The 26,932-nt window shown below is 41.7% G+C and overlaps 1 protein-coding gene and 1 long non-coding RNA gene across 8 annotated transcripts in view; one reads left to right on the plus strand and one right to left on the minus strand.

The window, feature by feature from the left end:
• LOC146703282 (calcium-activated potassium channel subunit alpha-1a) overlaps nt 1-26,932 on the minus strand; it is a 113,316-nt gene that overhangs the window by 49,435 nt on the left and 36,949 nt on the right. For all 7 annotated transcript variants that reach the window (XM_085466446.1, XM_085466445.1, XM_085466444.1 and 4 more), the window contains exons 3-5: nt 6,109-6,170; nt 854-947; nt 316-427 (exon numbers count right to left, since the gene is read on the minus strand). In XM_085466446.1, coding sequence (XP_085322572.1) covers nt 316-427; nt 854-947; nt 6,109-6,170 — 268 coding nt within the window. The remainder of the gene's footprint in view (nt 1-315; nt 428-853; nt 948-6,108; nt 6,171-26,932) is intronic.
• Nucleotides 20,136-26,064, plus strand: LOC146703284 (uncharacterized). The gene is made up of 2 exons (XR_014921978.1): nt 20,136-20,559; nt 20,689-26,064. It is a non-coding gene; the product is annotated as an uncharacterized LOC146703284 (long non-coding RNA).

Genomic DNA, 26,932 nt, shown 5'->3' on the forward strand with positions numbered 1-26,932 from the left:
AATCAACTTACATGCTGTGCTGTACCAGAGGTTTTTGAAAATGATGCACAATTCCATCATGATAGTGAGAATCGTATTCTTCATGCACGTCATGCAATGTGTCAGCTTGAAGTTAATTTCATGACAAAAGCATCAAACTTATATGGCTAACAATAGGGGCGCACCAATGTCTGTCTTTGCAGCTTTAGTGATGTGCTGAGATTATCTGGTGTGCAAACGACAGCTGTTAGACTTGTTAAATCCACCAGGGGGCACTGCAGGCCGCTGGTAAATAAATGCTCATTGATTCACTGCCAGTAAAGAGAGCCTTCTTACCAAGCCAGCTCCTGTTCAGGTACACTGACACAAACACTGGAGGAACGGTGAAGAAGTCCACCACAGAGTTCACCTCCAGCCAGAACCACAGCTTGTCATTGGCAGCAATAAACTGCGAATACAAAGAGTAGAGTAAAAATTTTAAAAAGAGAGAAATTTGCTACTTTCAAATGAAAACACAAGAGAAAAATCACAGAGGAAAATTCATAAATCTTCCCTTAACGCTTTCCCCAATAAGGACGTAATCACGACTTCTTCTTTACCCTTATTGACAAGTTTTGACACCTTAATATATATCAGCAAAGATGTGGTTTGATGACCATTAGAATAGGTTCCTGGGTTTTTCCCAGGGTAGCTCCAGTTAAGCTGTATAGGCAAAGATCACCCTCACTAACTTCTGATGCACGCACAGTCAGTTTGTTCTGGAAGCAAACATGGCACAAACTGCTCAGTTTGGAAAAGAGAAACAAGGGCTACATCTAGTAGGCGTCCAAGGGGGAAAGAGTTAACTGAGATGGGGACTCTGAGTTCTACTTACACGGAGGCCAAAGTAGAGCAAGAAGAAGACGTTGAATGCCATGTCAATCTGCAACGTGAAGTCTTTGTAGAAGTTCTGACAGGACTCGATGGGACTGTTAGACAGAGACAAAAACAAAAGATGCTCATGTCCAAAGGCAGGTACTGACAATGGAGTGTGAAAACACAAGGTCATTTCTTTGAAATCAAAATGTTTCATGAAAAATAAAACATAAAAGATGCATTCTTCTTTTCCTGAAAATGCATTTTTAAGATTTCCAAAAAGAAGAGAAAAATAAGTGCTCAAAAAAGTGCAATAGTAAGTGTTTTCCAATGTTTTTTTCTGTTGAGAAAGGGCATGCATTTATTGTCACACAAGCAGTAACTTGTTGCTGTACCTGATTAACCCTTAAATAACTGCAAAGCAATGTATCTGAAGAATATGTTGAATTCCCAGAGCAATATTTCACATTGAAACGGTGCTCCGTTCCCATGAGTCTTGCATTTCCCATCTCATATGCAAACATTTCGCATAAATATTAGATCAAACATGATGGAAATGCAGAGGCAAAGCAGTAGTTTAAGGGTTAAATGCATGCAGGGTTCATGTCTCTTTTTTTTGTTTAATGAAATCAAGCAGCCATAGCAAATGCTAGCAATGTAGTGAAGTCTCACCCTTAATAAGCTTGTATCTGGCACAAAGAATTCAAATAAAGAGAAATAATTAACCAAGTAAATGTAAATGTAATAGGTTAGTATGATTGCGTACCAATATTCATGTCCTGAAAGTGAAAAAAAAAAGCCTTAATTATTATTACTAACACCTAAAATGAAAACACAGGCTTAGTGCACATTTAAAATAGAACAAGACTGAGAAACAGTAAGCAGTTAAAGCATTAACTGATTAATAAATGTTTTAATGAACAGCTGATCATTTATGTAAACAGTGACTGTTAGTTGTGTTAAAGTGGGAATCTGCACTGTAGTAATGAATCGGTTAGTCAATCTAGAGCAAGTTCATGTACGACAATTTTGCTGCTTTTAGACACAGATGAACACTTTTGATTTTTAGACCATTCATCATACAAATCATATTTGTCTATCTAAGCCCAAAGAACTTTTTTATTATGATTTTTGATTATTTTTGATTTTATCCACAAAATTGGCTGATAAACTTTTGGGGTTTTTTCCTGCAAGCAGAGACTGCACGTAGAGATCTTTTGAATCACATTAGCTCCAAGCAGGTATCTCTCATGGATTTAGCTTGTTGGCTCTCTTTACCTGCAGGGCCCCTACACTTGAATTCACAAGCTTCGCTAATGCACACTGCTCAGCAGCTGCAGTTCTCCCCTGTGCTGTTTAATACCACTCGGATTAAAGCAAATTGCTTTTGTTACGTGAAAAAAAAAAAAAAAACAACTAATAGCCTCCCTGTGATAAAACACTTTCCCTGTGGAGTACACAAAGTGATTATTTTTTGAACCAATCCGATACAGAGCAGTGACTCCCATTTGATCTTTAGCTTTAGCATCACTGATGTGATGATGACTGATAGTCGTCAGGTTTCATCCCAGTTCTATTCGAGGATCTATTCTCTAAACGTTAGCTATATAGAGGCTTCATTATAGTTCTGTTAAATTTTAACGCTTAATTTTTTTTTACAACCTTCAACGACTCTCTAAGATATTTAGTAATTCTAATTAAAATAAGACTTAGTAAACCTAGAATGGTTTACATCCTCAGTGTACAACAATACAGTACTTAATGTCTGCATTGCTCTTTTTATGTATTCAAAATTTACAGAGAAGGTGGTGAAAAATAAAATCCTAACTCATCTTCTCCATGGCATCTCTAAGAATAGCCCATGCTGGATGGTTCTGCCCTCGTTCACCGTAATGACACATCGGTCCAGTAAATCCCCATCATTGCAGGATGACAGACCACACACAGGCAGATCTGCAGAGCTAAATAATTGAGTTCCAGCAGGCCTGGTTTGGAAGATGTCTAGGAGTGTTATGGATCATGAAACAGTCCCTGCCCACAGCAGATCTGGTCTCTCCCACCTTCATTCAATTCAGGCTCAGATCAATCAAGATGGACCAGCTCGCATGTAACTGGGTTAATGCTGTCTGATGATACTGTATGTGCATATATTTTGCAAAGTAAAGGAATATTTTCATACAAATTCTGAGAATATTTAAGACTTATTGTTTCTACCAGCTCAAAAAGGCTCAAAAGTAGAGCTAAGAGGAGATTCTGGATGTATACATAACCACTTGTTTCAAATCCAACATCATTTCTTTTTGTCAGTGTTAATGTTCTCTTCACAAGTGGTGAAAAAAATCAGCTACTGCCTGTTAAAGGTAACTCTGCGTTTTGCTTTGTCACATGTACTGTATATAAAAGATGGACGTAGATTCCAGGTCTAAAAAAGCCAAGTCAGTGTTCAGGTGCACAGGCCTCAGTCACGCAGTCACCCGGCCGGCAACCACATAGTATCCACTGGGTGCTACAGGGAAATGTGTATTCCTCAACAGGTTTGCGAGCTAGTTAAAATCAGTCTAAGATGGTGATGCATCAAAGACCTCCTTCTGATTGCTTTGGTTGCTAACAGATTGGCATAGTTTCCCATAGTCTGCATGGAAGATGTCCACTTGTCTGCAAACACTCACTAATTATCCACGAACTCTAGTGAAGCTTGAAAAATTGCGACACAAACCTACAAGTTGTGCCGTACCACTGAAACCAACATGTTTCAAAAAGTACAGCTTTGATTTTCAAAGTTTTTCTGTTTCCAGTTTGTGTTGCACTTTTACGGTTTTACAAAAACTTAGCGATTAGTTGCAGAGTGTTTTCAGATAAGTCTGCATCTTCTATGCAAACTATGTGTGATGTCAGTACCTCAATGTCATAAACAATCACGAGAAGGCTTTTGGTGCAGCATCCTTTGATTGCAATTCAGTTTCATCACTGGTAACCACTGGCAACTTTTATTTGGGGAAACACACATTTTTCCCTAGTGAACAGTGGTTGCAAGGTGGTTGCCAACTGGTCTCTAGGGCTATGTGACTGGGACTTGGATTTGCATTCTTTCTAATAAATTCATCATTAAAGAGCCTGTTGGTGAGTTTATGGTGTGAACTGAATAAAAAAAGGTTGTCCATTTTGTAAATATAGTCAAAAAGGAGGAAAAGCAGGATATGATTTGACAGCACGATAGCTATGCCCATCTTCTATATACAGTCTAAGTTTGTTAGCTGTATATGAAGTCTAGAATCTTTGAGTGTTTAAAGTCATTATTGAAATAAACAACCAAACTATTTAAAACTAAGAAGATAAAATGAAAACATGTAATAGTTTGTTAGTATGGGACATCTCTCCAGCTGATCAGGTGATCCAGACTTAAAAATGACAGTTACATAGAACCATGACGTCCACAGTAAGACAAAACTCAAGATTTATGAATTAGAGCTCCATGTACAGACCTAAACCTCCTCTGTGCAGCTCACAGCTCTTCTCTGAATATAAGTGGGTCTGCTATGTTGACATCTCTCTCCATGTCACTTTAAGTTAGGTCAGCCTGTCCATCATATAACAGCCTCAGCAAGGCTTGCACTAATTACAGGAAAGGCTATATCTGTTACAGTCTGCTGCCACTTGCGAGAGAGCAGCTAACTGGCTGCTCTTTGGCTCCAAGTAGTGAAAAAATGGTGTCTGAATAATAGAAAGACCTGGATAATACTGACTGAAAACTCAGGCAGAGAGCCTCATTGAACTAATATGGATATAAGTCAGCAAGCAGGTGCTAGGGCATCAGTCCTTCTACATTTAACAATGTCTCTTCTTATGCATGATGAGTTTAAAGAGAGAGGGGTTGAACGTCATCCTCCATCAGGTGAAAAGGCACTCAGAGACACTACAGGCAAGTTCTGAGAACAGGAGGCCACAGATGGCATCGGTAAGGATGTAACTCTATCTGAGCTTGTCCAGATAATGAAATGAGATCATGCTTGCAAACCACATCAGAGCAAGCCAAGCCCTCAGCTGTACGTCTTCTTATGCAATAACAAATAAGCTGAACGTGTGCCTGCAGGAGGCTGATTATATGAGTTTACAGCTCATTTTCCCTTCTCTGCTTTAACATTACTCCCAGTGGAGACTCACTGTGGGCTTGATAGAAGCTTTTATCCTGGCGTGTTTTACCCCACTTTCTTAATGACACTGTGTCCAAACACCACAAGGCCGCAGTAACAGTATACTGCCTCACATGTAGCTTAAAGAGCCTTCCGCTTCCTCTAGTCTGATTACCGATGGCGATTGTTTTGAACAGGAAATTTTGGACTTTCCTGCCTCTTTGAAAGTCTGATCCTTTCATTACAGAGATTAAGCAAATTTCATCTGTGAGCTCTAGCTGGTCGTCAGCGGAGATCGCAAAGGAGGACCGGAGCAGTTTACCTGGAAAATGATTGGATTAAACAACAAACAAGCAAAAAATAGCAAGCCCGTGTTCTAAATGCCATATAACCATGACAAAGCACTCAGTGGTATTAAGGCTACCTTACATGAACTTCACATTCATGTGTCTGCACTACTACAAATAGAACTACAATAGATTTTAGCAATTTAGACTGTAATGTAACAGAAACATCAGCAGCGTTATTACTACACTTTATATTCATTTCCCTGGAACTAAACTGCGGTTCTTTGTAAAGTGAATTAAGCTAATTCAAACCTGACTGACTTTTTCTAATTGCACTGCGCTCCCCTACAAATTTTCCACCATTAGCTAGTTGGATCAGACGTTAAACAGTCATTAACCTGCTCCAAAGTCAACATAATGTCTGACAGCACCAGTTTGTACCCATATGCGAGTGACGCGGGTATTTCTCAGGTGAATTCACAGCTGGTGAGTGACCATTACATGTCCTGCCTTCTGCACACTACACCGAGGAGTGCTTCCAGAAGGAAGGATGAGGCTGGCAACAAGATGACTTCAGACGGTGACCTGAAAATTTCCTGGAGCTCATGACTGGAAAACAGGTTTTGAGGCCAAGGACAGCAAAACTGAAGAACAAACTTCTGATATCAGTTTCATTAATCCATCTACAGACATGCTCTGATTGGTAGAGCTGCTATGAGGTTACATTTCCATGAAGACTGTGTCTAGCTATGAGGTTACTGATCTTAAAGTGAGTCATATCAGTTAAACTCTCAAAAACCTGTGAGCTACAGGGGAAAAGAAAAAATTACAGAGTAAGTTTAAAGCTAATTACTTACTCAGAGGAATCTATGAAGTATATCACAAGGGCTCCGATGCTGAGTGCAAAAACGAGCACCACCTGCAGAGAATGGGAAAAAATATATATTTTTACTTTAAGTTGAAGTGGTACAGTACAGTATATACACATGCACACTGGACTAGACAGCAGTTTTTTAATCTTTAAGATGTATTGGTAAATGGACACGAGCCACATTTGTCTCTAATTATTTCATTTATTTCACTATTTTAACTGATTTAACAACTTTTAGAAAATGAGAAAAACAACTGGATTAGGTTGAAATACGATGACATATTAGCAAGCTTAAAAAAAATCAAATACATTTAAAAACTGTACAGTTTACACCATATGGATATTTGTCTTTGCCCAACAAAGAAAAAACAAAAATCCCCAAATGTTTCTTTTTTGGTCACAGCTTCACCATAAACTGATCATCATCTGGGTTTCAGAGTCATGTCAAAACAAACCGAAAATATCTCCCGATTGTTTAATTCCACGACATCAGAAAACCCTGAAACGCAGCATGTACGTAACAAATGTTTTACATAGCAAATATTAGATGGCTATTAATCAGCAGACCTTGATGCATCTTGCCAGCCTGTTATTATTGTGTTATATAAACCAAAAAGAAAGAGTCACAGTGTCACAAACAGACTACAGTGTTACTGTATATCTGACAGCATAAATAAATACGCAAGAGCTTGCCTCATCATGTAAATTGGCAGTGGAGGTGTGGGCGAAGTGACAGAACGTGGCTTCAGCTTTCGGAGATGCAGCTGAGCCTGAAGCTTCGACGTTGACAGTGAAGCAGCACGATAATAAAAACCAGGGTGTCGCTTTTACTCTGTTCACGTTGCCTTCTTCTGCAGGGAGAAGACACTGATGAATAGATCCAAGTCTGGAAGTGACCAATAGAATCCCAGGCCAGGAGGGAAGCAGGTTGCGGGGCAATAAATATGACTGTCAGTGATGGTGAGCCGCCAGCTCTGCCACGGAATGAGCTTAGGTGAAACTTAATCACTTCTGCCAGCCCCACAGGAGTTATATCAACAGCATATCTAGTGATGGAGAAACCAAGATTCAGCTGATCCACCTTCGTTTCAGTCTACCCGTGTTCTCACCTGACAAAACTACTAACAGTGAAAACCAGGGAGTACTCCTTGTATTTGTCCAACCAAAAAAGGCAGCTGAAGATGATCAGAAATACGGGCCAGAAGATAAAAACCTCTAAAATCTCTAACTACAGCACATTTAAAAAAAAAAAGGAAAGTAGGCTAAAAAGCAGATAAACCAGTTTATACATCTTACATTCTGCAATGCAGCTGTTGCACAATCAGTTTTCTGCCATTTGGGATGGGGAAGACCTAGATTTTTAATCCTTTAAACATAATGTTAATGCTACAGCATCATCAATTGACATTTATAAGTCAAAAAGCACAGCAGCTTATTAAAACCGTTGTGAAACAAGTGTCCTAATTTTCCCTTTTACAGCCAGCGCTAATGTAGACGAGGGCGCGACCCCGAGAGACACAAATAAGAACAGAAAGGTTTCTGCCAGACAGCAGAACAAATGTTCTACATCCCGAAATACACTAGCAGGTTATCTGCAAGCCTACCTGGCTTTCATCTATTTAGAAATGACACAATGGCCATCCTGAACAAGAAACCAATGGGCATGCATAATGAATGAACCCCGGTTAATTCATTTCCATGATGTGAAATTGTCTTGTCAACCTGCAACCACTGATGGCTCTGTAATGACAAAAAGCACCCGCATGCATTTTTAATCATCCCCTCTTCTTTCAAAGCCAGGAAATCTCTTTATGCCTCTGACTGTCCCAGTTTAGAAACTGGAAACAATGTTACTGCAACCCTAGAAATGCTAATCCCAACAGAAGACGACGACTCAGCAACAGCAGTAAATAACACACTCGGGCCGTTACAATGACTGGGCAGTCATGACTCAGTTTGTCAATGAAGCGACATCAGGCAGTGCCAGCGTTCATCATTCATCTCTGTCATCCCATAATGATGCATCGCATCTGTATATTCAGCCTCCCTCGGATGTTTGCTGGCAGATGGCTCCACCCACAAGGGGGCACAGAGCTCACAGAGAGGACTGACCACTCCTGCATGATAACCAAGGGAGCTGCCAAGATATACTCAACTCAAATTTGCATTTATTTTTTGACAACATACTCTTACTTAATGCCAGCGTAGACTGCACGTCAAGAAGAAATTTGCATTAAAAGAAATCTTTTCCCCAGAAATTTAAACAACTGTTCACTGCCAGGATGAAAAACTTTGCATCTTTACGGGCAGGTTTCAAGTCATGAGACAAGTCACTGGAGGCAAATCCAAGAACTTTTGAATTTAAAAATGATCCTTTTTAAATCAGTATTTTGTTACACAGCTGAAAGGAAGCACTTTTGATCTCTTGGTGTTAGATTTTTCAGTCGGGTCTTCATGTTGCACTTGATGACGCACAGATATATTATCTAAACATTGTCCTCGGTGACTATTATCGGCCTATTTTCAAATGAGATGACATTCACCGCTGTCACTGGTTGATATTTAGTCACTGAGTCGCATCAGCTGTAAATGGTTACATTGTCAGAGACGGTATGATGAACGGGCAGCACGGTGTTACGGCTACAACCAGCTGGAGCCTTCCTGTGTGAAGTCTGCGCGTTCTCTCCGTGCTTCAGTGGTTTCTCTCTGGGTGCAGTCCAAAGAAGTGGGTGGGTTATGCTAATTAGCCAACCTAAATTAGCCGTAGGTGTGAATGTGGGCATGAATAGTTATTAGTCTACGTGTTGTCCAGGGTGTACCCCACCTTTCACACTACGACAGCAGGAATAGACTCCAGTGCCCCCACAGCTACCTTGGATTGAATCAGCAGAGTGTAATGACTGTGATAAAGAGGTGGGAATCTTTAAACCTCTTACTTATTTAGTTTTTGAATACCTGGCATAAAAAGTGAATTAAAAAACATTAACCTTTGTGGTAAATGTGTCTTTGGATAAGGTTTGGCTTTTGCGCTGTACCCATGACTAATGGTTATCAAGTGTTTCTTGATTTAAATGTGAAAAAGGTTTTAAGTAGGGTTGCTTTTAAGATTTTATCACTTGTATGTCTAAGGCTTTTAAGAAAAAATACTAAAACTTGGAATTTAATCTGAAAGAAAACTCACAAGAGAAAGCTTAACTATCTGTGAAGCAATCTGCATAAATAATTGACCAATTCAATAAGAGATAAATAGATAGAAAAGAACAAATTTAATTTTTGACTCCAATATCATCAGTGATGCTGTGTATGGTGTGCAGGGCTGCAGAGTGCACAAGCAGGTCTCAAGCCTTCAGAAGGCAACCTGCAAACATCAAAAAAACCCACTCATTCTCCTCCACTCTTCCTGAAGTGTGACTCACCATCATCATGTACATACGAGAGCCAGCATCTAACATAAAAACTTCTATTTTAATAATAGTTAAACGTTGTAAAAATTGGTAAAAGGAAATGAAAGAGGTGAAGACTGACAGTAGCAGTTTGATGAGAATCCGATAAATTTATTTTTCCCCATAAATACCTTTTTCAAATAAAGGATCTGGATCTTTTGAATGCTCATTAAGATTTTTGTTGGGGAAGAAATGTGACCTAATGTTCCTTATGGATGACTGTCCCACAGCAGCTTCAACCACCACACGGTGATGCTTTCCAAAATAAAATGACCTAAGGACTACCCTGGGAAACTCCAGCCAGCCCATCTGTCTGACCTCAAATGCTACATTGATTCATGAGGTATCTCGTGTATACCACAAAAATACAGAAACGCACAAGAGAGACTGAATAAGTTGATGTGCTATCATTGAGCTGAAAAGTATTTGTAATCCACAAGGTAAGATAACTTTAAACTTCAGATTTGTTTTTTTAAAGGACAAAGTACAAAATTTAAATTGCTGCAGTCTCATATATATAAATATATATTTATATTTTTTTACTTCACTGAAAACTGATTTGGGATTTCTGTCTGAGATGGGAAAATACAGAGTTTCTGTAGTTTTAGAGCAGCTGTAAACATCTGTGAGATCGGCCTTGGTCTGTGAACAATGCTGTAGAGTCTTTATGACTGTTCTCAATAACTACGCTTCATCCTTTTCCCGAGGTGATAACAGCAAATTAGCATGTTTACAACAACAGCTGTAAACGTGATTGAGTGCAGCCTTGACAAACACAGACAACGGATGAACATCTTAGACATTTGCAGTGACACGGTGCTGTTTCAATGGGCAGCGCATGCAGTAGGAAAACCCAAGATTAGAGAGATGTTATAACTGGCCACCTGATTGATGATCAACTCGTAGCTGTAAATGATTTCTGAGTAATGTTTGTACCCAGCAACAGTTTAGAAACCACGGCCACATCTGCAGTTTTAGTTCTATCTTGTATTTTCATTACAGCAAGTAGCTGATATGTTCTATCTTCTATTAAGGACATCTTTGTTATTGCTGAATCTGGTTGAAATGGCCATTTGAATAGTCTAGAGGTGACACTGCAAATGGGAAGGGAAAATAAACTCTTACAACAACAATAATAAACCGAATAATACGCGAAATCACCCTAAATCTGCTGTACGTGTTCATCACTAACAGACTAATAAAAAGGTTTTATTAGTATTTTAGTGATTTACAATTAAAATTTTGTCAATGAGTAGTTATAACTTTCCGAGCATCAGCAGACACAATTAAATATATTTAAATTTTGTTGCCAGGCTGTTAACTGCCGTTTTATTTTTTTAGGTTCTAGGACACACACACACACACACACACACACACTTCAGCAGTCTTAATGTCACATTCATCATTCTGGCAATATTGATTTAAACTTTAATTGTTTAAAGAAATAAAGCATTTCAATACCAATATAGTCAAAGTGTAGTTAAAGTAAACACCCACGTGTGTAATACAATATGCACTACTGCAAATAGCAAGCTTCTTTTGGTTTAGAGCAATGGGGTCGTCACAGTAGATGGATTTTTATATAGGATGCCCTTTCAGGTGCAAACATCCCAGGAATTTATCTCTTTTCCCGGTCTCGAACCATGGCTCCTTAGAGTGTAAGGCCAAATTGTTACCACAAATATTGACTTTAAAAAATAATAAACTTAAAAAATATTTTTGACTTCAGAAAACAGATAGCAATGCTTAATAAGAGCAAAAACGCCTTATTAAAAAAATGTAAGAAAGTCTGACAGCTGTGTGGAGCTCTGCACTTCTGATCCTGTGTAACAAATGATTTATTACAACAGTAACGTTTGTACGTCTCTGTCAAATGAACACTGCACGAATGCCATAACTGCAAACCCCTTTGAAACCCTACACTGTAACCTACGCTACAACCTCACATGCACCTCCTTGGAAATATGTAAAACATGTCGCCTCAACGCCGCCTGCAATCATTGTGAAAAGGTCAATTGACTTTTTATTTGGAATTTATCAGTGAGAGAATAACAAACACGACATCAATATAAGCAACGATAACCATAGCCTCAACATACGGACTCACAGATTTCAGCACATTCCTGAATGCAGACTGTTGAAATGATCGCAATGGACATAAACAAATTTACAAAAACTGGAAAAATATGTTTTTTTGCCAAAAAATGAAGATTGGGGATACAAAAGGTGAAATTGGTTCTATGTATTGTTTTTATTTGGCACTGCTTTTAAAACACTGGGCTACAACCACAAGGTAATAAACACATTAACAATGACATAGGTGTAGGTTAAGTCATAGGCTGTGCAAAGATTCATCGCAGAGGTCTACATTGACCACTAAACTGTGACCAATGGGAGCTCAACTGTCTTAGTTTTACAAAATTAGACTGTGATTTACCACAAGCTCCTGATCCCTGTTCTCTCTCTGTGTGTCATGAACAGCAAAGCTCAGTAGATTTAGCCTCCACTGTGATGCCATCTCCGTAAATGTGGACAATTCTCATTTGGAGATGCACACCATGTATCTTATTAATCTTATCCATATAAAATGCATTTTCCATACTGACCATTAGAACCACTGTACATCGATAAAAATACTTCTCCTAACTTAGCATGCTATTTTTAGGGGAAGCATGAGAGCATGTGAATGCAGGAAAAGGCACGCTACACCTCAGAAGCATGAGAGTTGGAAAACCAATCACAATCAAATAGGCGATACCTGTGATCAAAAGGTTTTATTTTTTCCCTTTTTTTTTTTCATTCATGCTCTTCAACCCCACTAACAGACATGAACCAAGGTATGCTTCATTGAGGTACGAAGCAAATCATGGACTTAGAGAATCTTTACGCCTGTACACAGCAAGGATGATCTGCTCATAAATAGAATACTTTCCATCAACCCATCAAAATAGTTCCTAAATAAGAAAAAGTCACCTCTACCTGGAAATAATGCATATAAAAGAATCACAGATAGGGCCTTGAAGAGACAACTCTGCCCTTGTATTCACTGCCTATGCCTGCACGTGCCCCATGCTTGTGGTGACAGGCAAAAACACAACATGCATACTGATGTGGTCTTGGATAGTGCTCCTGAAGCCCAGCACCCTCCTCTAGCATGATCTTAATATAACCTATCCAGCATGTGTTTCATAAACAGTCCACTGCCCCATCTGCCTGAATTTATGATGAAACTGTTTAACCTCCAAGGACCTGGCGTCCACATATGTGGACATCGCATTTTGGGTTATTTAGACCAAAATACTCAATTTTGCTCTACAAGGGCCTGATATCCACTTACGAGGACATTATACTGCTTCTGTTCTATCGAAATTTTTAAAAAATATCCTCATATGTGGCTCTCATTTTTCTTAAAAACAAAAATAAGTTAAAAAAAAAAAAATCAGGTAATTCTTTGTTTTTACATTCATCAGGCCCCAATCATCCCAAATATCAAAGAGGAATTAAAAATGCATGCTGTGGAAGAGTTTGGGTCTTAGGAGGTTAAATTACAGCAGTGGAAGAAAGTCGCTCTCCTGTGTTTTGTGTCACTCAAGCAGGAAACCCACATTTGGACTGTAACATTTTGACAGCATCCTAACCATTAACGACATAAGAGTCTACAATCTTCCATTATGCGCAATGCGTTGTTAATTTTCATATTACTCAGTCCCTTTTTTTAAAGATTTTCTCTCAAATAATAAGAACTTGATTACATTCAGTTTTCAATTTGAAGAAATAATGAAGACAAAGTGAAGCCTGAGTGGGCTGCCTTCATTAGCGTCAACACTGTCGGTCACTTCATTCGCAGTAATGTGCCGAGATATGCGCAGCATCACATCTAATTGAAAACCTGAATCCTGCGTTTGGCATAAGGTTGTGACAAGAAAACAATCGGATTTATATAACGGGTTAAAGCCACTGACGACATCAGCAGAAGGATGCTGCACAGACGATCCCCAGACGCCTGTGTGGGGTAAGAAATTAGCTCATCATGTGTCATTCTGATCATGCCTTGAGCTTTGTCAGTCCGGTGATTCATGACTAAGGCAAGGCTCAAGGACACAGAGCTGGACAGGTTCAGTGTCCTGAGATCAGTGGCTCTGCCAAAGGTATTCTTCCCCCCTCTGGACTTGCTTATGACAGACTGATCAGTAGGAGCAAAATGACTAAAACATGGGGTTTTTGTCTCATAAGAGTATTTCAAATGTTCTAAAAAACAGGAAGGATGGTACATAAAACCACCTTGCTTAGTCTTTAGCATAAAAATTAAATACATTAAGTTAATTTTACTGTAGGTCATCTTCCCATCCAGAGATAAATACAACCCCCGGTGGTTTCTTCCTGTTGCTGTAAGTCCAGCTTATCTAACGTCAAATCACATTTAGCAACTTTGGCAACATTCTGTTGGAGAGAGAAGACACACTATGCTCCCTATGCTTTTTTTTCTCTTATCCTTCTTAATATCTCTCTCCAAATTACCTCGTTAGTGCAAAAACTGCCAAGCTGTGTTATCTTTTTCAATTTTTCATAGACTCACTGAAAGAAATCATGTTTTTTTGTAACAGGCTGCTAGTAACAAAGTGCCTAAAGATACAATTTAATGATTCATAGGCTGGTGTTAAGTACCTAGCAAGAAAACAACTAACATTTCCCCTGAAAGTAGATAGGTACAAGAACTGGAAATTAGTGAAAAAGCAGCCAAAGAAAAACATCTGGATAACGCCTGGATTACTATTACTCAAGACCACTTGGAGCCTATCCCAGCTGCCATAGGGCAAGAAACAGGTTACACTGGACAGGTCCCAGGGCCAACGCAGAGACAAACAACTATTCACACTCACATTCACACCTAAGGGCAATTTAGAATCACCACTTAACCAAATGCCTTTGGACTGTGGGAGGAAGCCGGAGTACCAGGAGAGAACCCACAAAGACACGGGGAGAACATGCAAACTCCATGATGGTGGAACCAAGCAAGAAAAATATGAAGAAACGAGAGCTAGCTCAAGACTTTTTCCACAGAACTGTATAAAAGAACGGAATACTAGAAAAAACAAAGCAAGAGGGATAAAGAAAAATAATCCAACTCACCAAGAAAAATGATGGTGCATGCAAATCCGGTACATGCAAACACATATTCCTCCACACTTTATACTGTGAAATTGTAAATTTACTGCTTAGCCATTGCAGAGCAATGAACGACTACACTTAACGCCTTGCTGTTGTACTGTACACCTCTGCCAACAAGTTGCAGTTTAAATCCACACCTGTCCAGACTCAATACATGTAGTAAAGATAGTCATTTATTAGATAGCCGCCACAGATTAAATGGTCTGCACGTATACACTGCAGTGTCTTTGAACCTTGGCATGACTTTCTCCTCCACCCATTCAAAGACACTCATCATATACCAGCTGGGGCTGTGCTGCCATGAAAGGCGCTTATCTGCTACTTGGAACAACTTGTGGTTCAGTGTCTTGCCCAAGAACACTTGGCATGTGGAGTGGCCAGGGATTAAACCACCAACCCTGCAATTTGTAGACAAGACAATCTAAGATTAGCGTCACCAATTCAGCATCTGACTAAATGTGAAATATGGTGTCAGTGTCTCCTTCTGTTCCTTACTTACGACACTGAATAAGAGCAGGGAAATTGACCTTTAAGATACTAAATCACTTCATAAGTTTAAGGCTTTCAATAGTTGTGAGATTTTTTTTTCTCCATAGTTTGCAGGTAAATGCTTTATTTATGGTAAAATACAAAAAAACGTGTTGCGTGGTTACAGTGACCCCAACCTTAGCTGCAATCTTACCGTTTGTGTTGGATCTCCTCCAGTGTGTTAAAAAAAAAGCAATCCTTCAGTTTGATATTATTTTCAAGGAATTGTAGAAAGTTTCAGAGAGTCAAATTTGGTAAGAGGCCAAAAGCAGTAAATGAACATTTTGTTTAAGTAGCCAAAAAGGTCAGTGTTTTCAGTGTGCTTTGAGTTGACATAATAGCGACGGTTCAGATTGTTCCCTATGAATAATCTCCCTCAGATCCTTGGGACGGTACAGTAGAATCATGTCTACTCTGACAGTCCCACATGCTGTAGCAGTTTACAATTCAGAACTCAATGAATGTTGACAAAATGACAATCATGCTCCGGGTCTCAGTCCTGAACCTGACGGGTTGCCTTTGGGCTTGAAAACTGGGATTTTTGCAACAGCTAGATCACCAGTGATCAGTCTGTCATCGAGAGAAACTTGAGGTTCTTGTGGAGGGGATTGACCCTCCAATCCTGCAATTTGTAGACAATGCACTCTAAGATTAGTGTCCCCAACTATAAAGACACATCTCCTGGATGCACTGGTACGCATCTTCAGTGATGTATCCTAGGGTCATCAGGTGTTTCGGGTCTCACAACATCATACACCCTCGCCCAGGCGACCCAGCCGGGGGTGATCAGGCCCCGACTTGCGTACCAGTAGCTACCCACGGATCAGCCCTCTTAATCCACAGCCACCTTGTGGCTTTCTCTGCCGCTTCACTCACAGCCTGGATGGCCCTCTTCTTGGCTGCCCCAGCCACGCCCAGCCGGCCTAGAACTTTGCAGAGTGATCGTCCTGCAAAGCCCCTACAACCCACTTCTATGGGCTCATAGAAAGTCTTCCAGCCCCTTCCCCTGCACTCTTGCACTAGTTCCTGGTACTTTCCTCGTTTCCTTTCATTAGCCTCCTCAATCCGCTCTTCCCAGGGCACTGTGAGTTCCAGCATGATCAGCTGTTTTGAGGCCTCAGAAATAATTATCAAGTCTGGCCGGAGTGATGTTTCTGCAATGTTCTGAGGAAACTTTAGTTGTTTACCCAGGTCAGCCTGTAGCTGCCAATCAGAGGCTGTGTTGAGAAGGCCAGTTGTCAAATGTGGGCGCCCCTGGGGTTTCTCTCCAGCCTTAATAAAAGAGATTGCCTTCCTCGGAGCATGATGATGCTTGCTGATGCTGATTGCTGAGGCAATCTTTTCAGCAACTACTCTGAGCACCTGGTCGTGCCGCCAACGATACCGACCATCGGCCAGGGCCCTTGGGCAGCTGCTAAGGAGGTGTTCTAGAGTCCCTCTTCCAGAGCACAGGGGACAGGCAGGTGTCTCGCTCTTTCCCCACAAATGGAGGTTTGCTGGGCTTGGCAGAGTGTCGTATACTGCCTGCACTAGGAATCGGATCCGGTGGAAGTCTGCCTGCATGATGTTTGCCCAGGTGACCTTGCGCTGCAAGGTGCTCTCCCACCTTGTCCATGCTCCCTGCCGCTTAAGGCCTACAGCTCTGCTTACTCGCTCCTCCTCCACACCTGCTCGGACCTCTTCCTGGAGTAGCTGGTGTCTCTCCTTTCCCTGTGCCCTGCTGACCTGGGCCTTTGGGATGTACCCCAAGCCTGCTCCCCCTGTTGCTAAGACCCCCATTAGTGTTTTCTGCCTTAGGCGTGACTCCGCCACCTCAACTGCCTTCTCAGCCTTCCACTTTCTTCCTGTCCTTACCTCAATGCCTGCTGATGCCACCTTGCAGTCTTTAGAATCTCTGTACTGTAGGGCTTCTCGTGTGCGAGCCACCTTGAACTCTTCTGTGAGACCACTGAAGGGTAACTGCACGCTGTTGCTTGTCCCATACAAGGCAGCGCTGGTGAGACTGCGGGGAAGTCCCAGCCACTTACGAAGAAAGCCACTGATCTTTCTTTCAAGGGATTCCACAGTAGTTATTGGAACTGTATAGACAAGCAAGGGCCACAGGATTCGGGGCAGGATGGAATGCTGGTAGATCCAGGCTTTAAATCTTCCAGGCAAGCCGGACTTATCCACCTTAATAAGCCACGCTCCCAGCTCCTCATTTGCCTTCTGGATAGCAGTAGAGTCTTTCAGGCTGGAGTCAAAGAGTTTCCCCAAGCTCTTAACTGGTTGTTCCGTTATGGATGGAATAATGGTTCCTGAAATTGAGAACCGGAACTTGTCCGTCACCTTGCCCTTCTTCAGTACCATCGATCTTGACTTGGAAGGTTTAAAACTCATCCTTGCCCATGAGATGAGTCTCTCAAGACCTTGCAAGATCCACCTACACCCGGGAACTGATGATGTTGTAATGGTGAGGTCATCCATATAGGCTCTGATAGGGGGCTGACGAACACCTGACCTTGTTAACGGCCCTCTGCACTCCACCTCCGCAGCCTTTACCACCATGTTCATTGCCAGGGCAAAGAGCGTAACTGAGATGGTACAGCCTGTTATTATACCTTTTTGGAGTCGGTGCCAGTCTGAAGTAACTGCCCTAGAAGTGACCCTAAGCCTGAAATTGGCGTAATAGTCCAGGATTAGGTCCTTGATCTTGCTGGGGACGTGGTGGAGGTGCAAAGCATGCTCAACCAGTTTGTGTGGGATCGACCCATACGCATTAGTTAGGTCCAGCCACAATACAGCTAGGTCGCCTCTGTTCTCATGTGCTTCTCTTATAAGGTGTGTAACTACACCAGTGTGCTCTAGGCAACCAGGAACTCCTGGGATTCCCCCCTTCTGAACTGATGGATCAATGTAATTGTTTCTAAGGAGAAACTCGGTCAATCTCCGGGAGACAACGCTAAAAAACACCTTCCCCTCCACGCTCAATAGCGAGATACTCCGAAACTGGTTTATGTTTTTCGAATCCTCCTCTTTGGGAATCCAGACTCCCTCTGCGCACCTCCACTGATCAGCAACTCTCCCTCTCCGCCATATCACCTTTAAGATCTTCCACAGGTGGCGGAGCAGCTCTGGGCAGCGCTTATAGACAAGGTAGGGTACGCCACTGGGACCTGGGGAGGATGCTGAGCGGGCTGCTTTGATGACCTCACACACCTCCTTCAAACTTGGCTCCGTCAACTTGAACTCTACTGATGGTGGGGCAGGGTTGATGAGAGCTTTGTTTGGTCCCAAGTCTTGTTCCCTCAATGGGTCACTCGTGGTCTCATGAAGGAAGTTATTCACCTCCTCTGCTGAGCACTCCAACTGCCCGCTTCGCTTGACCCCAAGCAATTGTTTGGAAAATCGAAAGGGATCAGCAATGAAAGCTGCACATTTCCTGGCTCTCTCTCTTCCTCGCCTCCTGTGCCATTCTGCTCTACGGAGGGTAATCAGCTTCTTCCGCAAGATGTTATGCAGCTCCTCTAAAGCTTGCTTCTCCTCCGCATCAGCGTTCTTGAACTGCTTCTTAAGGCTCCTAAGCTCCTGGCGTAGTTGATGAATCTTCATGGCCCTGCGGTTCATGGTGTAAGGGGTCTTGTTGTTACACTTCTCGATCAGGCCGAACCTTTCTGAGGCGTAGCTGACTATGATGGTGGTCATTGTTTTAAGCCTGCTGTCGGCACCTCTTTTGGCCACAGCTTGTATGATGTTGGAGACATCCTCATCAAACTTCTGCCACTCGCTCTGGCTGCTGGCTGGGGGCCACTTAATCCGCTGTTGTGGAACTACACTGCTTGGATTGGAAGAGTCCTGTGCATGGAGGGACTGGGCTCTGTGGGGTGCCTCCTGGCCGGGCTCCTCCTGCGTCTCACCAGGTTCAGGACCTGTGCGTTGCACCTCACTCTGCCGCTCCAAACATTTCATTCTAGCCTGATGGACCTTTAGGCCACGCTGGTTCTTGCACAGCTTGCCGCAGATACATGTCTTACTCGTAGTCCTTTCCATTGCATTAGTCGTTAACCTTAAGTCCGTCCGATTGGAGACCTCATTCTCCCCCCCTCTCGGGGTCTCCTGGGGGTATCTTTCTTTAGGGCTTTCCATAGCTTTTTGGGTGCTTTCTCGCGAAAACTGCAGACCGGGATGCTAGCCCACCCTGCCCCTGGAGCCGTCTTTCCGAGCTGTCATCTGTCTCTCCAGTCGTCACCAACTCAGTATCTGAATGTGAACTATGGTCACAATGTCCCTTCTGTTCCTGAGCTATGGCATGCTGGAGCTATGGTGTAAACTGCTCGCATCACCAGTGATGATCCCCCACACACAACCTGGGAGGGTTTGAAAGAGGAATTGATGTTTGCACTCTCCACATGTTCGAGAAATTGCAGAACACACTGTGCCAGAGGTCAGAACGGGACTTCCAGGAAACAAGCTAAAGCAGCAGCTACGCTGGGAGCTTTTGATTATCATGGATCCGTTCTCACTGTAACAATTTATACTGTTACAGAGGTAGTTGCTCATATTAAACACGATCAAAAATGCAAATAATGAGATCCGCACATGTACAAGCAATCCCGACAGTGGGAAAAACTGTGGGAAAAACTGTGCTCTAAATGGTTTGTTTCAGATATTTTTCTACTAGATATGTTTAATGAAGTTAGAACCAAAAATGAGTCCGCCATAACCACTGAACTGTATACTGGTTACACTTCAAATTCTGACATGTTATGGGGCATTGCACTAAAAACAGAATAGCAATGTACAGCTCTTTAAATTTACTGGGAATACCTGGAAACTCTTACAGATGCAGTGGGTGTCTGGAGTGGCTGAATGTAATACTCAGACTTGTACTTGAAGAAAATATAATCTGATCAAACATTATTCAGCTTTAAATATTGTTCAGCTTTAAAGTTACTGTGCAACTGTGTAATAAAAATGTGCTCACAGCTTTAAAGTTACTGTGCAACTGTGTGCTCACGACTTTGGCCTTGAGAGCGATAAGAAGCGATCGCCTCATCCTGCAGGTGGAAGATATCTGCAAGCGAAGAGACTAGAACACCCAAGGCCGATTTCCTTTTATGGAGTTGTTTTTCTGCTAATGCAGCACTTTCCTCACAACCCCCTCCTGTAAGTTTTAGAGAATATATACCCATCCTTACAGCAAATATTAGGAATCTCTTGATGTGAGCTGCGTTGAGAGTTTGTCTCTGTCTCAATAAAAGTTCACTGATTCCCCATCTGCAGCAGGTGTCCGGTTGTCTTCATTCTCCGCCAGCCTGGTTAAGTCAATTCCTCCTTAACATCTAAAAGAACCTATTTAATGAAGGAAGACGGGTTCACTTTGTGTTTAATATTATTCTATTGCTGTTGTTGTTTTTTTTATATCCTTCAATTGGCGTCACGAACAGGATCCGCTCCAGGTCAAACTGGAACGGGAGGGAGGACATCGGCCGTGGTCTGAGTGAACGGAGTTTGGACAAAAGCTGTGTACACACAAAAAACAAGGTAAGCAGACCTTTTATTTCTGCTATATTGAACATTATAAAAATACTTAGTGTCCAAACTCCTAGTAATTCATAACCAAAATTGTCTGGCTTACTTAAGGCTTGTTGAGAATCAGACAAGTGAATAAGAGATAAGTGAATAAGAAATAAGTGAATAAGTGAATAAAGATAAGAGTGAACTGAGGTCTGACCACGGTTGCAGCCGACGGGTTTGCTCTCCGGTGTCGGATACATACCTCAGCAGGTCTGGGACCTTGAAAGGGTTTATTAGTAACGCCTTTCTAAACAAATTAAAAGGTTAAAGGCCTTGAGAATATTTTTTAGTAATATTCTCTAAACTACAGAAGGGTTAGGAAGGCCCAGAGGACTTTATTAGAAAAGATCCTCTAAAACTTAAAAAAGAGAAGTACTGGTTGGAGTCCAAAGGACGGGTCCCTTTGATCAATAGGAGAAAACGGATCTCTTCTTAAAACCCCGATGATTTTAGTGTTTTAAATGTTTTGATGTTCTGTTTGATATTGGACACACATAAATACACGCTGAATGCTTGCTGTGGAACACTGGGCAGGACAGTTTGGTTCTCCGTTGTTCACAGATTACACAATTAAAGGAACTAGGTTCCTCTTTTGGTTAAAATAATACACCACACATAGAATTTTTTTACACATTTATTACATACATAAGGAGGGTAATGAGTGACTGCAGGTAATGTATGAAGTGTGAATGAGACGTGTGAACAAGGTGACAACCAACTAGCACCCCTATCAGGAAGCTCTAGGCAAGGTTACCCGCCAGACTCCGGTTTGGTAGAAGCCTGGTAACACCTGAAGGGATATTTCAGTGCTGACTCACCTTTAAAGCAGCGCCCCAGCTGATTAGTGCCTAACAGAGGCAGAAACCCAGCTGGCCCAAATTCTCCTTTAAAAGCAATAAAAGAACACTCCTCCATTGACAGTAAAATGGATGGAGAATTAGATCGAGAAACTAATGATGATGGTTGGGGTCCCGGTGTTATTCTTAGCACATTGGGAGAACAATTAACATGTGTTGAGACAGTCATCAACTCCACACACCAGCCTAAAGAAGCAAAACAGCTGAAAGATGCTTTTAAATTAGTCAAAAAGTTAGGGGTAACCTCTTCTGGCATATGTCTATGCGGGCCCGTGTGTAAATAGAACATAAATTACCGGTGTGTGTAAATAAAGTGTAAAATAGTGGTATAAACTGTCTGTTGAATTTCTCCTGAGTGTTGAAAAAAAGGAAAAACTCTTTTCTGCTCTCTCTGAGAGAGGGGCTGTGTGTGTGAGACAGGAAGTGTGCATGCCCATAGAAGGAAAGAGATGAGGTAAACTCTGTGCAGATAGACCGAAGTAAAAAAAAAAAAAAGGAAAAGGGTCTCTCTCTCTCTGTCTCTGTGAGAGAAAAAAGGTGGGGGCCGAGTGAGCCCGCGGGGCCGAGCGGGTCCGCGGGAGCGAGCGTGTATGCTGTATGAGGAAGAAGGGAGTGAGAGGGAGCGAGTGAAAAGAGTAATCGAGTATTTGGTGATTTTTTTTATTATTTCAGAGGCACTGGGTAAGAGTTTTGACTTTAGCTGTGAGAGTTGTGAAAAGAGCAGGTTTTTCTTTTGTTGTAGACTGTGAGTAATCGGTGTTTTTCTGCCTATTGTGCTGCGTGGAAGACACAGAAGTGTAGAAATGTTTGTGGTTTATCTTTGTTTGACGTTTTATATAGAGTTGGTTGATTCAGGGTGATTTCTCCCGTTTAAGGGAGGAGTTGCATTGTGGTTATGTTAAAGCTTTGCTGTAGGGGTATGTGTGTGATTTTGTGCTGGCTTCGCATGTTTAAATGGATGCATAGAAGTTTGTCAGTGAGAAATTGTTATGGTGGGGTTTTAAAGTTAGTAAAGAGTCAAACAACGCCCGCTGTTTTAAAAAGGCCCAAAACATCATAAAAGACACCTCACATCCTGGCCACTCCCTGTTCGAACTGTTGCCCTAAGGCAGACGGTACAGGGCAATCAGAGCAAGGACTAATAGACTCAAACACAGCTGTTATCCAACTGCAATAACACATCTGAATACTACAAAAATGTCCACCATGCCACTCTTGTGTTAATCTATGCACGGTCTGAAGCATGACGGTGGGAATACTTAGTATTTTAAGTATTCTATCTATTTTATTGATTGAATTTTATTGTTTTTTATATTTGATATTACTAGGGATGATGCAATGATCGGGGACCATTCTTAATGTCGTCGGTCTCATGACAATGACAATAAAGTTTTTGATTTTGATTCTGATTCTGAAATACACCCTCCTCAAGAGTTCAATGATTTAGGCAGTTATGTTTATACAAATACTAAATGTATGTTTAGTGTCTTCATACAGGTGTTTTTTCTTAACCTGGAAGCCTGAGTACGGCAGCAGAAGACAGGCCAAGCTTTGGCTAAAATTCACGGCTGGACACCAGAGTTGTCCTCACCCCTCCCGGTAAAACAAAAAAGAGAGAATGTAGTTTGAGGCGGGTTTTTCTCGCTGAACTGCTCTGGGTGCTGTGTCCCTGAATCTCACCAGTGTTAACCTCTGGCGGTAGACATGGGGAAAAGGAAAAGATGTTCCTGGTAAATCACTGAAACAAATAAAACCACACACAACCAGAGAAAGATATGAGAAGGGTGAGGAACAGACACATGTGCGTGTTAGAGAAATGCCTCGTTTGAGAAAAAGTTAAAGTAACCCATATACAGACGCACCCATACATGCAATGAAGAAACAGCTTACATACATGTGCACGTACATGCAAGGTTAAAGTAGCGACACTTAACATACACCTGTTTTTAAATGATATAGTTTATACATTACTGACAATTAAACGCTTTGGGTTGCAGGACAACAACGTAACGTCAAAAGACAAAGACACTGGTCTGAGGATTAAGTGAGGACACGACAAATTTAGTGGTTAAAAGGGTCGACTTGGGACATGTTTTTGTTGATTGTTTAAGACAAATGACTACTGAATGATAGGAAATTCCTTTTTAGGTTTCTAAACAGGATCTTAAGAATTTTAACACGTACCTGTGTTGTCCTGTCAACTTGAGGGGTTAGGAGTTGATTATATGGTGAAAAAAAAAAAAAACAAAAACAAAAAAAGGGGGGAGACGAGATCTCGTTGTTTCTCCCCTCTCGGGATAACACAGCCAACACAGCACAGCCAACACAACATCATTTTCCTGTTCGCCTGTTTTGTTTTGTTTTTGTTTTTTCTGAGAGCCGAAGCTGACCTGGACTCCTACCCTCCCCTCTACCATCGTTGCCCTCTCCGCGACCATCTTTGACCCTTTGACCCCTGAAGGCCACAGCAGCTGGACTCACAACAACAACTTGAGGATGTCAACAGTGCTGCAAAAGAGTGATCTCATGCAGCAGAGACGGAGAGCACTAAACCTAAAGCCCGTTTCACTACACGGGGGAAATTCCCAGGCTGCGTCAGCTGACAGAGCTGTGACGAGACGCGCATTAAGCCCGGAGGAAAAGGGACGGTGAGCAGAAGGATGCTGACCTCTGAGAAGAGCCGAACAGCAGAGCTGCAGAGGGCCGTGGAGCAAAGTAAGGACAACATAAACAGACCCAAAGAGGAGGGGAGGACCCTAGGCCATGCGTCAGGCCGCTGGTTTACCTAAACTACAGAACAGGAAGGTGATGAACACAAACATATACCAACACACGAACACACACTTCTGCATGCGCCTACTTAGAATGAAGGGAAACACACACATGAACACTTATGCACTTGTTGAGGGAGTAAAAACTGATACATACCCATGCACTAAAATCAAAATGTTGATTTAATTTACTAAGAAGTGACACACAATGCTCCAGCTGCTGCAATGAAGAATGCTTTACTGACAAAGGCTCAATGCTGCACACAACAAAGTCAAATACAGAATTTGCTATGATAATAAGCCCAGAGGGCATTTGTGTGGTCTGGGGAGCAGAGTCCGGAGCGGTTTGGTTATGAAAATGATGCCCGTGCGAGATATCTGGGGCTTAAGGCCTCGACTTAATTGTTTACTCTACACTAAAAAGAAAAGAAAACACTCTGAGCAGTGGTGCAGAGTGAAAACGAGGAATTAACAGTGTGAGTTTTATTTCAGAGCGCCACGTCATTGTGATGGAGATTTAATAAAGGAGGAACACACGGACAAAGAAGAAGAGAAGGGGGGGCAGCCCTTGAACGCGATTGCCTGAGGCATTAAAGTTCTGTACTAAATTCTGGTTTCCAGTGTGAGAAAAGTCACGCAGTGCCAGTAGTAGAGCTAGGTTGAGTGATGATTCTAAATTACTGTAAGTAAATCATCGTACACCGTTCAAGTTTCATGAAAACGGGGATCTAGACTTTGTTGAACCCTAGGCAATTTGAACAGGTAAAAGTCGAGTGACCAAGTAGCAGTTGAATAAAAGTCATTGAATAAGTGTTGAAATAAACTGGCAGAATTAAGAGAATTAAAACATTTCAAGAGCTCAACTTACTTAATGGTTCAATTTTGTTTCACGAACGCAAAACATATAGGTTTATGAATATGAAAAGGTTGAGGTGGTGTTGATTTGACTCTGTGTAGGTTTAGGTTGGTATTTTTATTGATGGGAAGAATATTCAGTGACAAGTCCTAAGACCCGGCCGTCTGCATTTTGTTTTTGTTATTTTTCATTTTATTTTGTTTTATGTTTACTGATTTTTGTTTGTGAATCTTTTCTTTAAGCAGATCTGCACATCGGAAATTACAAGCATTACACGTCGGCGAGAAAATTGTTGTAAGTGAGTTTCTCCGCATTGAAATGGGTTCTGGAGGAAACACTTGTGGGGACAATTAGAAACGAGAGTCCCTGTTTAAAAAAGGATTCAGCGAGGTAATCCAAACTCAAGTTCTTGTTTCTTTTTGAGATGACGTCATTTTGCTGAGTGTGGAAACTAGATGCGATGACAGGTTTCACTATCAGCAAAGAACGGATGAATGGATGAAAGACTGGGAATAAAAACAAACGGACTGACTGGTAAAAGATGACAAGACTTGACCATGACTCAAGGTTAACCACCTCCACCTAGATAGGATAAAAGGGTGGATGAATTTATGTGGGTTTCTTTTACAGGAGTAGAAGGATGACAAAATATTCGAGGATGAGTGAACCTGTAAATGCCATTTTTCTGTCTTGTGTTGCTTACAGAGGTAACTGCGCAGCGTTACCATTTACATTTTCTTCCCTACAGGGTTACAGTTTTAATGTTTTTCTATTACAGGATTTCTGGGCGGATGTGTGAAGAAACGGTGTTTATGGGTTAGGAGTTGGGGATGCTATTACACTGTATTCTGGTGAGAGTGTTGGGGGAGACACACCCTGTCTTGAAAACTGTGATTCTTTTACAGGAAATGTTTTATAGCACCTATGGAATGAGGATGCCTGACTACGGTCAATGTGCTGCTAATGTTTGCTTTGCTTTGGTGAGAGGGGTGCAGTAGAAAACAGACAAGTGACATGAAAACAAGTAATAATAACAAATAACAAATTTGGGGACAGTTTGACCTAGAGCCCACTAACTGGCCATTAGGGGCTCTCTCTCTCTCTCTCTCTCTCTCTCTCTCTCTCTCTCTCTCTCTCTCTCTCTCTCTCTCTCTCTCTCTCTCTCTCTCTCTCTTGGAATAACACTGCCCAAAGGGTGAATAAAGCAAATTGTGGCAATAATAGTGATTTAATGATTGGAGAAACCTGAACATGATACTTGTCTGTTGAGCTGAATCGTCTATTACTCTTATGATTTTCCGGTGGGACTATGAAGATTTTTTGGTACAGATTGCAGGTTGTTGCTCTTTAACTCCTAGAACACGCCCTTGGCGAGGTGGGGGGAACTGGACCACCTTTCTCTGCCCCATCATCCTCTATTAGAAGACATCCAAGCTAAGTAAACATGTCTTGGCCCTTTCCCCCTGAAATGACAGGCAGGCAAAGATGTTGCGTCTTTGTTTGCTTCCTGGCCTGATCGTGAGGGTGACGAAAATTATCGTCTTTCTCTTGTTTAAATGCTTCTAGAATGGTTGTTTCTCTGTGGTGTTTTATATTAGGCTTGTTATTAATTGTTTCCCTCACCCACTTC

Source organism: Copadichromis virginalis, linkage group LG8 (genome assembly GCF_057382275.1).
Source record: "Copadichromis virginalis isolate Kocher_CV1m ecotype Utaka linkage group LG8, C_Virginalis_male_GT1.1, whole genome shotgun sequence".
In the NCBI taxonomy this organism is placed as follows: Eukaryota; Metazoa; Chordata; class Actinopteri; order Cichliformes; family Cichlidae; genus Copadichromis; species Copadichromis virginalis.